Below are 12,881 nucleotides of genomic sequence, written 5' to 3'. Positions count from 1 at the left end.
ATAAGGCTAATTTTGACCTTTGTTTTTGTCTTAAATAATGGTTTCAAAACTAGGTGCGAGAAAAGTTATTTTGGAAAAATGTCACAAAATACTGCAAACAAGACGTATTTACCTTCTGCGCAGACAGCGCTTGGCGAGGGGGAGAAGGGAGTGCGCTGTGTTTATAGTGCACTGTGTATTAGTGCTTTGTGTTTATAGCGTCGCCCATCCCTATCGCTCGCCCAATCAAATTGCTATGGGTTGTTTGCTGGTGTTTTTGTGCGCGTGTACAGTTTTTTGTGCGTTTTCATAATGAAGTGTCCCAACAGTGAAATAGGTTATTTAATGAGCTTCTATATGAAGGATTCTTTAGAAAAATACAGCCAAAACAGGGTCTGTTGATGAAACACCTTGACTTTAAACTGCAGTTGAGACAGGACCAAACAGTCGGTGAGCTTAGTGGTGTCCTTGTTTTACTCATGCTAAATTGGCTGCACACGCATCATAAGGACAATGTAGAAAATGTTGCCGGAGTTATATCTTATCCCCTTATACTCGTCAAAAGAGCCATATATGGCTCGTGGGCCATAGGTTCCCGACCCCTGATCTAAAATATATTTTGTATTTATTTTTGTAGCACAATATTTTATAAGATAAGCAAACTTATTTGAAAATATAAGTCTAATTCTAAAGGGTATTGTATTTGCTCCAATATTTATTTCCAAACTCATTTGCTTTAAAAAAAAAATCTTAAAATGAGCAACATTTTCTTTTCCAGATAATTCTTCCTTTTTTGAGTGTTTTTTTTTTTTTAATTTAGTAAAGAACAAGTTTTAAAACATCAACCGTTTTGAATTGGATAAACTATCTTCCAGTGAATTATTTTTCGCAATTTGGGTATAATGTTTCAAATTTTGTAACCCTTAAAAGCACAGTTAGAAAAAATATAATTTTACTTGAACTATATTAAAAAATGAGTAAAGTAACAAAATAAGAATATGTTAAATAAGTAGAACCTGCAATGTAATGGCAATTAAAAAAAATATTAATTCAAATGTTGTATTAAAGCGTCCCCCAAAACATAAAATCCTTATTTACCCCCCCAGAAAACAAAAAAAGATTTTGACACTTTGGTCTTCTGCTTGTATCAGGTTGTCAAGAACAAGATTTGAACAACCAATTTTAAAATTGTCATAGGTGGCGCAGTGCTGAGGAAGACCCAATTTGATTTTACATTCAGGTGAAAGTGCAGCAAGGTAATTTTTTTCCCCTTTACTTTCATGTGACTTTAGTGGGAACATCACGCCAAAGAGAATAGACCCTGTCCCACTTCGAATCTATTTGCTATCAGACTGCATTCATTGCTGTGTTTGCATGTGAGTAGTGTGTGCGTGCCGGTGGACTGAAGTGTCCCTAAATGGCTCGAGTGGCCACTGCAACAGACAAATCACATCTCGGACTCAGATGAACGGTTAGGATTCACAGCTCTGCTCACTGTGGCACTGTTTAGTCGTCAATGAAGGCGATGTCTTCAATCCTATAAATGTAAACAAAAAAAGTTTAGATAGGGGTGAAGGTTTCTACTGGGGAGCTGCCAAAACCAGGGTTCGTACACCTTTTTCGTGGCCAAATTCAAGCACTTTTTAAGGACTTTCAAAGTCATGTTTATTTATAAAGCCCAAGAAGTCTCAAAGGGCTGTACAGACTACAGACTACTATTACAGCATCACCTGATTTAAAACCTACATAAGGGGAAAGGAAAATACTCAGAAACCTTGAGAAGAGCCCATGAGGTAATCCCTCTTCCAGGAATACTAGGCTGCAATGAACGTTGTTGCAAAGGCATCAACATACAAGACAAATCTTAAAATGAGAGGGAGCCAATGCAGGTCAGCCAAAATCTGGGTAATGTGATCAAACTTTATTGTCTTTGTTCAAAGCCTCACTGCACCATTTTCTACCAGCTGCAGATGTTTGATGCTAGACTTCGGGAGACCGGAGAGTACTACATTACAATTCTCGAGACAGAAAGTAACAAATGCATGAATTATTATCTCAGCATCAGACTGGGACAGCATAGAGTGAATTTTGCAATGTTGCCAAGATGGAAAAAAGCTGATCAGTTATTCTTCTTAAAGTGTTACTGATAGGACAGATTAGGGTCAAATGTGACACTTACATTTTTGACTGAGTCACTTTGGCTGATATTACATTATTCAAGGTTTAGAGCAGTGTTTGAGGACAAGGCACAGCATTGAGATGGAACTATAGCTAATATTTAATTTTTTTTTCCGAGTTGAGGTGCAGGAGGTACAATGAAATCCATCTTTTTAGGCCTCCTAATTTCTACAACTTAATGGACCAGATTGCTCCATTGAAAGATACAGTTGAGTGGCTTCTGCATAGCAATGAAAACTAATATTATACTTGCGAATAATATATCATAATGGAATCATATAAATGCTGTAGAGAAGGACCAAGTACTGAGCCCTGCGGAATGCCACAGGTAACATTGAAATGCTCAGAGGTCATATCACCGTATCTAACACAATGCGTCCTTTCGGAGACTTAAGATCTGAACCATGAGAGTACAGTTCCTGAGACCAATCCGTTTTTCCAGCCAATTTAGTAAGATAATATGGTCAAAGCCGATTTCCCGATTTCTCCAGTACCATTAAAAGAAGAAATGCGGTGTGAATCGTGTATTTTGCAGATCCACAAATATAGCTGAGACTTACATATGCGATTTTTAATCTTGCTTGTGCATTTATCAGGACACAGGATTTTTAGATCGTGATCACAGGTGGGATTCCCGGCTCCTTCGAGTTAGATGTCAAAATGTCCTTGGGCAAGAAACTGAGCCCCTAATGCCCCTGATAAGCAAGTAGTTGCCTTGCAGAGCTGACGTGGCTATCGGTGTGTGAGTTTGTGTGTGAATGGGTAAGCGTGAAGCAGATTGTAAAGTGCTTTGGGAGGTATTCAGTGTATTGAAAAGCGCTGTATAAATGCAGACCATTTACGATTGATCATGAATATATTTGTGGATCCGAATATACAAACCTTTCACCATATAGGTGTTGGGTACGCTAATATGTTACCTTAATTATCAGTTGCAAGAAGTTTTTCATTACAATTTGACAATTTACCCAAAATAAACATCCACAATTGATAAATAACTCTTGCCCTTATACACATTTCATAGAGCCCTGTTTAGGAGTAAGATGTACTTGTCCTCCTGGACGTGACCTCGTAAGGGGGCAATGACACTTACTAGGACAACACTGAACAAAGAAATGACCGCTGCCAAGGGAATGAATGCAACAAAAAAGCGAAGCTACCAGAGAGCAGTGTCTGCATCATTTTCAAGCAGACTAGTTGAGAAACATGGCAAGTATTTACTGGCACTTCACCCAAAATTCAAACACTTTTCAATCCTTGAAAACACATTGAAAATCAAGGATTTCAAGGACCCGTACGAACCCTGTAAAACATGAACAGAAACAGAAAAAGGAGATTCCATAGGGGGGGCTCGCCTTGCCTTCTTAGCAGATACAGGACGAGAGTCTTTTTGATTGGAGCTCAGAGATTTCCACATGGTGGTTTTAGACATTTCATCAGAGATATTAATTTCAGAGGGATCACACCTAGGGATGGGAGGAGGAAAGGAAAAAAGCTCAGAATTGACGTGGGGAGCAGGATTGGAAGTGTCACAGGGTGAGTACAACATGTGCAGGAGAAGAAAGGCAATCAAGACGCTTGCATTTATTTACAAACACATCTTCAATTCGCTTATTGCATACCAAAACAACAGGTGGTGCTACGCAAGAGCCGTGAAATATTCCTTAGTAGTCTTTTCTAGAGCTAGAATGAAGGATTGAAGCTTCGTACTTGATTAACTTATTCAGTGCCAGAGCAGTGTCTGAAACTCATGACAAAAAGTTGCCGTACACCAGGGCAGATAACTCTGAAAAGTTGCCTGCCCAGCCATAAAGTTGCTTGCCCTATTTTTCAGAACTTTAAGCAATAAGACGACTAATCGCAAAAAAAAAAACATTGTTGCAAAGTATGAAGGATTGATAATCTTATAATATTCATTGCATGTTTGTGACATCGCTGTTTTCCATCTGCCATCAATATGTACCCGTTTTTACTCCTCTTCATTCATGCAATGTTTGCTTTGCGTCGTCTGCAACAAGAACATGAACTCCTCTTTCCACGATGCTTTTAAAGTACGTTTACGTTTTGTAGCGTCATAAATTTTGTTAGCTTCTTTTGAATGCTTCTTCTGGAGCTGAGGTTTTGGCTTGATTCCCAACCACTCATCAATTTTTCTCGTGTTCTCTGTCTACTTTGCAAAATGATATGCAAATGAAACTGGTTGCCAGACAGTCGCAGGGCACACAGAGACAGAAAACTCACTCTCTCATTCACACCTAGGGACAATTTGGACCGGCCAATTATCCTGACATGCATGTTTTTGGAATGTGGGGGGAAACCGGAGTGCTCTGAGGAAACCCACGGAAGCACGGGGAGAACATGCAAACTCCACACAGGAGGTTCAATCTCATGACCTCAGAACTGTGCCCCACAAGCGCTAACCACTGCGCTGCCATGCTGCCAGAATTGTTTTATGTGTTTATTTATTGAACTCTTTAGTGTTTTTGTGTGTGTTTTTGATCGCTGATAGTAATATTTTTCTTTGCAAAAGAACATATTCCGGTTATTTCATCATTTCCATATTTAGCATAGTTTATTTCCTTTTATCTGTTGAATGGCGACCATAAGTCTCATAATTGTTTTCTAATAGTTCAACAAAATTGTAATTGTTGATGTTTTAAGTAGTTGGATTCATGGTAGGCAGTGAATGAGTTAATTACCAAAGGACTTATATAATTAAGAGGAAAAAAAATTCACACCAACCATGTTTTAATTTACTGTGTTTTCTGCACAATAAGGCGCACCGTACTATCAGGGGCACCCCCAAAAAAATGGTATTTTGTGATATTTCTTTCATGTATGAGGCACACTGGACTATAAGGCGCATGGAATAAATACTACAGTAAGAGCTAGAGTTGCATACATTTAAAATAATTCATTTTATTGAATCTAAATTAACATAATTACATCTGGTTTCACCTCTGAAATTCTTGAATTCATTCATAGTTACTGTGCTGTTCTCACTCTTAAGTATTCCCCTTTTTGTCAGTCAGCTAGTGAACAACAAAAAAAGGGTTCACAACATGCAGTAGAAAGTCAGCATCTGTGCCGCTGTTCTGCGTTTTTCTTTGTTCTAATTTTAGCAACAAAAATAAACATGTTAACCAAAAGAGTGCGCTTCAATACCACTCTATATGTATCTCAAAGGCAGAACAGTAATCTCACACTGGCACAAACGATTGTGAACCGAACATTATTTATGTCTATTTCATTAAACATACAAAATAAAATAAAAATATGAAGTATTGGGGGGGTTTGGGGTTTTTAAGGGTTATTGTTCTATCTTCGTTATTCATTATCCATTATCCGTTATCGGTCTGTTCATAATACGCTACAAAGCCTAGGAGCCGGGACACTTACTCTCAGCCAAAAGGCCAAGCTAAGGTCCTAGCCCTAAAGCCTTGCTGCGATCATTGCGAATGCACCGTTCCCGGAGGTACTGCAATACCGGGCCGATGCGTGGAGTGGACAGAGCAAGCTCTTATTCCATCTCCGGATTGCAAAAATCAAAGATCATGGCAAGAGGTAAAAGGCCAAGTTAAGGTCCTAGCATTAAAGCCCTGACCATCTCCTACCAATTATATCAGAACCACAGGAGACATGAAAAGCTCTCAAATAATATACAGAGCCTTGAAAATTGGATAAAAATACTATGGTTGCATTTTGGTTATTATAACAACCCCTTTTATCGTTGGTTGAAATGTAACAAGCATGTTCGTAAAATTAACAAGAAGGCTCTCAAAGACCACTGTATATGATCATCAAATGCAGAAAAGTTACCATCTGCAGTATAATCTAATTTTAATTATGGATTTCCAATTTTATCCACCATATTTTCGATAAATATGGTGCACTAGATTATAAGTCACACTTTCAAAATCCTGGCCAATTTGCGGTTTTTGGGTGTGTTTTTATCAGCCAGAAAATACAGTTCTTCTATAGACTGATAGATGCAATTATTAGCATTTAACACAGTGATCTACTTTTTTCTGTTCCACTTGGAAATGTCCAAATGCGTTTGAATGTATCTCCCAGCTTGCAGAGTGCTCTTCATGTCCATGTTGCTTTTAGGGCTAGTTGGTTAAAGAAAAAAACAGGTTTGCACAGTAGGTCACTAGTGCTAACCTCGGTCATGCTAAAAGCCAAGTCAGGGATTGATATTCAACTTTTGAGACCCTGCACCTACTGAATTCGCTAATCAGAGACGCTCGCTGCATTAGCTTTTGATGCGTAGAAATAATCATTTAATTATGAAAAAATTATGACTTGTGGGTTGTCAGGGTTAATTGAATCTTATAAGACATTTTAACACCCTGCTTTAAGATTGGCATCTCTTGATAAGGTTTAAAAAGCATACTAATAGAAGCTAAATATCATTTTTGCAATAGAGTAAACAAAAGAAAAATAGAATTGTTTTGAAATGATGCGTTTAGTTTCAGAGCTTATGATATCACTCCTATGCCTGTTTTATTTCAAGGTAGCTGGACTAAGGTCATCTTGGTAATATCAGTCTGGGACGCCCCCTTGTGGTTATTTTACGATCAGGAACTGAAGCCATAAAGACAGATGCCCACTAAGCTGTGCAACTACAATATTTTATCATGACTTTATAGTCGTCACTGAATAATTTTTTTGTGAGGGATTTATTCATATAATACATCATTAAATTAAAAAAAATATTTTATATGTCGGCTTTTAAATCTCATTTTCATTGTATTCATTTAATTTGCATTTAATGTATTACGTAGTTAGTGTACTTGATATTGAATCTCTTTGGACTGCAAAAACTTCAGAAAAAAACCTAACCTTGACTTAAACTCTTTTATCATCCACCATAAATGATGCTTGAGCTCGTTTTGAGATAACCATAATAGATGAGATCTAATCTTGCTTAAAGATTATCTATTTTTATTGAGTTTGTGAAACTTCAAAACAAGTTTTTTACATGAACAATTAGCTAAATAAAGCATGTCAAATTTCCATTTTATGCAATCGTTAATTTGTTTTTCAGCTTTAAATCTTAATGCATTGGCAGATAATTCCACTTGGTTTTAGTCTCTCAACACAGCTATTGCTATAGTATATTTGCAGTATCGTAAAAGTGTTGGTAGGAAATATGGTATAATGAATTCTCTACAATCAATTATGTGCAAAAAGCTTAATTCTCTTATGGATGTGACGTGCTGTGTTCCCACTGACCTGGGGTCATGGGCCTTTGAGCTCTGCTCTGGCGTACAGCTCTCCAGGGGGATGTGAACAACTGAAGCATCTTCACTTTTTGTACTCAGCATCACTTGCGTCTCCTGAAACAGAAACACCCACCATCAATATACATCTGGAATTTTCTTAAAAGAACATCACCGTTTTGAACTATTCTATTACCTCTTCAATCTTTTTGGACGCATCATCAAGGTTTTTTTTCTTCCATTCTGGCATGAGATCATCTAGGTAGCTGAGCTCTCTATTGGAGAAGCACAGGTCCAGTAGTTTGCGGATGAATACCAGAGCTAGTACCTGTTCACATAAAGGAGAAAAAAAAAAACGGTAGTTTGAGTAAAATGACAACAATGTATTTTTCCATCGAATAGGTTGTGACTGTGCCACTCACCATCATTGGGAAGACGATAGCAGCAGGCGAAGTCTTGATGACCCAAAGAAGCACGAGACAAGTCAGCTGGGTGAGTGTAAAGAGATGAACCTTCCTCAAGGGCACGTGGCGCAGGTATATAAAGTCTGGCTGGTGCTTGGCCGGCATCCCAAACAACTTGAGACGGTCGAAAAACTACGGCCAAGATTTATGAGTATTAATGAACGCACGCCATATGGGTGTCAAAGGCAGAACAAGAGAGACTATATGTTAACACTTATTTTAATTAAGCTGGACCTCTAGCGAAGTTAATGTCAGTGTGTCACAATTAAATGCTATACTTTCTTGTATGGCCAGTGTTCTGTTTAAACTTAAGTAAACACTCAAAATAAGGGGAGAAGACATCAATGCATTTTGAACTTGCAAGGAGATCAGAGTGAGAAGCTCAGTCCTAAGATGTGAAAATCAAAGACTGGCAACATGATTGGCCTATAGCAACAATGATTAGTCAAAACAATGAACAGTGCGCAATAATAGTCAAAAGGAACTGGCATCCTATGAAATTTCCTTAACAGGTGTCCAATATTAAAACAGAATAAACTTATCAGCCAGCAATGAACACAAGAAAAATGATCTCATATCCAAGATAGCAGCTACTTTTTGTTATATTAAAATTAAAAAGACCAAAATGTTATGCCATAGTTATTTTTTTACGAGAGAAAAAAAGTGAAATCAGGTAAAAAAAAAAAAAACACCTCATTGAGCAAAATTATCTGCTAATTAGGCAAAGGTTTTCTTGTTGCTCCTTCTTGATTGCTTTTAACTTTCATGATCAATACCATTAGCACGTTTTGCATCTTTTGTATTCATTAAGGCAAGCAGTTTTATATGCATGATTCATCTCTGGCGTACTGTATCAAAATATCCCATTCTTTTGGCAAATAATTTAGCTGATTTTATTTTAACTTTGTATGATTGTTTTTTTCACAATTTTAAATTGCACACTGTGTATTATTTGACCATTAGATGTTCCTGGATTGGGTCGTGCAACCAAAAGCAAGTGCTAAAAAGCACAAGGAAAAAATTCAAACTACGGACATTCAAAGTGACCAAACTGCACCATTTTTCTTCTTAACTTTGAGCTTCATGTAATGTAAAATAGATACACATTTCTCGACCTATGAGTATTTTTAAAAATGCACGTTTATAGTATAGTTCATGTATTATTGCTTATTACGGTAATCAAATCAATAATGTTTTTTTAAGGGCACAAAATCATCGACAATGTCCCTTCTACTAGATTATTTTGCAATGCGTAGCTGCAATCATTAATAATCTCTCTCTCCCTCTTTCTCTCTTTCTGTCTCTCTCTCTTTCTCTCTCTCTCTCTCTCTGTCTCTTATTAATATATATCTCAATAAATAAATAGCCCTGCGACTGGCTGGCAAACAGTTCAGGGTGTCCACTGCCCGAGGATAGCTGGGATGGGCTCCAGCGGTGCAGATAATGGATGCATACATATAAATAATTGTTTGAATATTGACTGTTACTAAACATAATAAGCAAAAAATATATAGATATAAAGCAGGAATATAATTATGTACCTGGATGCCCTTCAAAGATGAAAATCCCATGTAGAGGAAGACACCATATAACACTGGCATTGGAATGAACTGAGTAAGAAAATGCATTTAGGAAATCTTTCTGATCAAATGCTCTATATCAAATGTATCTTCAAACTGCAGCACTCACCTGAAGGGCTCCGGTCATGAATACTGAGCATCCCATGAGCAAGAAGATGACCAGGCCAGTGAGTCTCTGCTCCCTGATGCCCAGGAAACGAGGCTGCTCACCGGGTGCTGAGCTCTCAGACTCCAGCTTCAAACTGTTCACGTGGCTGATGGATAGGACGGTAGCGGCTACGAACCACGGCAAACCCATTATGGAGCACACAGCCAGCATGATCCCCACCATCAGGAGGTCCAGGTGGTACCCGCAGCCTTTCTGGGAAACACATGGACAATACATACATTTGTTATTAATAATTTACTGTATTTTCTGGGTGATAAGGTGCACCACATTATAAGGTACCCTGCCAAAAGTATTATTTTGTGTGTTTTTTTTTGGATATATATACAACTACTGTTATTGCAAAGGGTGTGTAAGGTTTTAACATTTGTTATACGTTGGGCTCACCAAAAACTGCATAGATTATATCAGAAAATAATGGAAAACTATATTTTAAAGCATACATTTTATAATCCCGATGACATGAACATTAAATATGTTTTTTTTTTATCAGGCATGCACTTTCATAATCCTATAGTTAATAAATGAACGGAAGTGGTCTAAAGTCACTTGCATAAAAAGTGGAATTTTCTGTTATTTACTAAACTACAAAATCTACGTGTCCCTGTTTTGGGTGTTTTGGGTTGTTGGGCAGGGAAAAAGGAGGGTATCTTATTTTCTTAATGCACAATGAGTGTTTTTATACAGCACTTAAAGTGTCAATTCATATTGCTTCTTGAAAAGATTTAGATTTTGACCACTAAAATAGATTCATTGTTTACGTGTTACCACATATGTTTATTTTGTTTTTAATACTGTACATTTGCAAAGAAGATGGCACAGGATGCTAGTTCATTATTTAAACTTTGACCGTATACAGGTTTTCTCAAAATTTGGCATGGGGTGCGACTTGTACAGGGTTTCTACTGCTTAAGGCACTTACAGTAAATTCAAGACTTTTTAATGCCTTTTAAAATCAAATTTAAGACAAAGTCAGCAAAAAAAATCCACAAATATTTCTTGCACACAATACATCGTGCCCAGCACACATTACCTGGCACAGCTTTTAGACATGGTGACAAACGTTTGTCGGACAGCCAGTTCTCATTAAATTGACACTTTCCCAATGTCCAAAGAAAATATCTTTGTCCGAAGTCGTAAAGTGTATTGTGGAGTGAAAAAAAACACGTGTCTGCTCCAAAAGGGCTGACTGAAACCACATCAGCTTTTGATATACGTTATTGTAGCCACGCGATGTTGCCACAAAAGCAAGTGATTAAACCGTTTCGGTCCACACAAATATAAATCTTATTAATGTGTTCACATTTTTAAGTCTTTCAAAAACTGGATTTAAGACATTTTAATGCCAATTAAAGCATCATTTTTAGAATAATCAATTCGATGCGTTTTGAGACTTTTTGAGGATCCACGGGAACCGTGTTGTATGTGTTATTTCCTTTTTGATTTTGCGGTTTTTGGCTGGTGCAATTTATAATCCGGAGAGATTTATTGTCCAGAAAATACGGTATATCTCACTGTTATTAGGTATTTTGAGTACACTGTTAACGTCTTTGTCATTATAGACCAACCATGTTGCTATTCTTTGATACTCACACCCTTTAGGGAATATCTGCTTTTTGTAACCTAAAATATTTTATAAAAAAGAAAGGGCTCAAGGGATTTATTTGAGAACCGATTAGGAATTTTGGAATTTTAAGACGCACATGCTAATTGTTGTTTTTTAGGTGTGTCTTATCGTGCTAAAAATTTGGTGGTACTGTTAATCACTAGAATTTCTAAGGGGAATAAAAACGTTTTCTAAATAAATCTGGATGCATGGTTGGCGCTGTAAATGCAATAAATGGGATTTATGTGTCAAACTCTGAAACAATTACCAGTAGTTTGTGCTCTTTACGGTTAATAATGACCGCAGTTATTTGTTGGTCCATGAAGATGAGGATGGTGCAGAGAAGGGCAGGGATTGAAGCTGCAAGGGGTGTCCACCAGGGATTACGTCCAATTGGGTTTATCAGCCATCCTCTGTCATCTCTGGTGGGCTAACATGGGAATACGTTTTTAAAAAGCACATGTAATCCATATCCTAATCTTAAATGTGTCCCTTTTCTCAATTCACCTGGAATTTGCTCGGCACCTTCAACTTCTGGGAGGGGACTCCTATGATGTAGTCCAGCAACACCATGACGACGATGGTGAGGAAAACTGCAAAGTCACTGATCATGGATCGCACCTGGTTACATATGGAAAGACAACACAAAGGTTTATATCAGGTAACCTGTAACAGTAGTTAAATAGAAAAATATATTGTTCTATTGTAAATGTGTTTAATGTCCTGTATCTTCCGTTTGTAACCCCTTCAGTAGAATAAAGAATTGCACTAAGCCAAAAATGCACCACTTCATAAGAAGATGGAGCTTGTTTTTGCCATGAACGGCCACAGACAGAGTAAGACAATTTTAGCATTACACGCATAAAATAAGACTACGTTACTTATTTTCCATATAGGTGTTCAGCCCTAGATAAAACTAGTTTTTGGCATACAAACTAAGCTAATTTTGTTTGTATAAGAAGGTGCTTGTTTGTACCACAGAGGAAGACTATGCTAAAGAATACAATTTTTCATACAGAAGATAACAATGTCAGTGATGGACATTGAAGAAGAAGCTGTTGACAGAAGGCCACTCTTTTTTTAAAACAAGACACTAGTAAATATTTTTTGTATAAGTTGCCTCGGATAATATGATGCATGAAGCTTTTAAAATAGGGTCCAAAAACGTTTTAAACAAATATGTGTATTACCTTTTTTAATTTAAAAATAGAATACTTGTTTTTGGTTGCTTGCTGTAATCCTTACATTATTCGCGGTTTTCTTATTGGGAGTTTTCTACTTTGCAGAATTTCCTCGTGCATTGTGTACTGGATTTTGATATGCTAAATGGTCGCGCTGCCCCTTTTCTGCCTGTATCTGCCTTCGCGTAAACGATGTTGCGGTCTGAGTTGTACTTGAACTTGGGAATGTGCAAATCTTTATTAATTTTAAGTTTTTAAAAAGCCATCACGTTAACGATACGCTTTTGCTAAAGAATACAATTTTAAATAGAAAACTAACATAGGCACCTAAAAGCAGGGGAAGATGCTTTATATCACCCACCAAGTTGGATTACCGACCAGCTAAGCATGCTGTGGAGCCCTGGCATTTCCTGGTGGCTCTTGGTTCTTTTGCAAAAATGTTTGATAATGGAAAAATAAATGATTTTTTTAGGAACACAAACTAGACTAATTCTTAACGTTT

At 37.3% G+C, this 12,881-nt stretch overlaps 1 protein-coding gene, 1 long non-coding RNA gene and 1 pseudogene across 7 annotated transcripts in view; 1 reads left to right on the top strand and 2 right to left on the bottom strand.

The window, feature by feature from the left end:
• The window catches only part of LOC148364532 (uncharacterized), a 48,550-nt gene that overhangs the window by 31,291 nt on the left and 4,378 nt on the right, over nt 1-12,881 (top strand). Inside the window, exons 6-9 of one of the 5 annotated variants that reach the window (XR_015850766.1) lie at nt 7,785-7,874; nt 9,529-9,769; nt 11,758-11,859; nt 11,950-12,039. This is a non-coding gene — a long non-coding RNA (uncharacterized LOC148364532). Of the gene's footprint in view, nt 1-7,784; nt 7,875-9,528; nt 9,770-11,524; nt 11,860-11,949; nt 12,040-12,881 lie in introns of those variants that run through there. The other 4 variants (XR_015850765.1, XR_015850764.1, XR_015850763.1 and 1 more) reach the window with 4 other exon arrangements.
• The window catches only part of slc4a8 (solute carrier family 4 member 8), a 58,922-nt gene continuing 46,457 nt past the window's right edge, over nt 417-12,881 (bottom strand). Inside the window, exons 17-25 of one of the 2 annotated variants that reach the window (XM_088338672.1) lie at nt 11,706-11,819; nt 11,467-11,628; nt 9,536-9,787; nt 9,388-9,456; nt 7,805-7,978; nt 7,579-7,710; nt 7,396-7,499; nt 3,518-3,623; nt 417-1,516 (exon numbers count right to left, since the gene is read on the bottom strand). In XM_088338672.1, the coding sequence (XP_088194798.1) occupies nt 1,511-1,516; nt 3,518-3,623; nt 7,396-7,499; nt 7,579-7,710; nt 7,805-7,978; nt 9,388-9,456; nt 9,536-9,787; nt 11,467-11,628; nt 11,706-11,819 (1,119 nt within the window). In that variant the 3' untranslated portion in view covers nt 417-1,510. The remainder of the gene's footprint in view (nt 1,517-3,517; nt 3,624-7,395; nt 7,500-7,578; nt 7,711-7,804; nt 7,979-9,387; nt 9,457-9,535; nt 9,788-11,466; nt 11,629-11,705; nt 11,820-12,881) is intronic. The other variant, XM_088338673.1, reaches the window with a different exon arrangement.
• On the bottom strand, nt 5,611-5,766 carry LOC148364533 (U2 spliceosomal RNA; annotated as a pseudogene).

Source organism: Urocampus carinirostris, chromosome 6 (assembly GCF_059441175.1).
Source record: "Urocampus carinirostris isolate Australia breed hairy pipefish chromosome 6, RoL_Ucar_1.0, whole genome shotgun sequence".
Classification (NCBI taxonomy): domain Eukaryota; kingdom Metazoa; phylum Chordata; class Actinopteri; order Syngnathiformes; family Syngnathidae; genus Urocampus; species Urocampus carinirostris.
The sequence above is the reverse complement of the archived record's forward strand: the minus strand, read 5'-3'. Positions and strand labels throughout refer to the sequence as shown.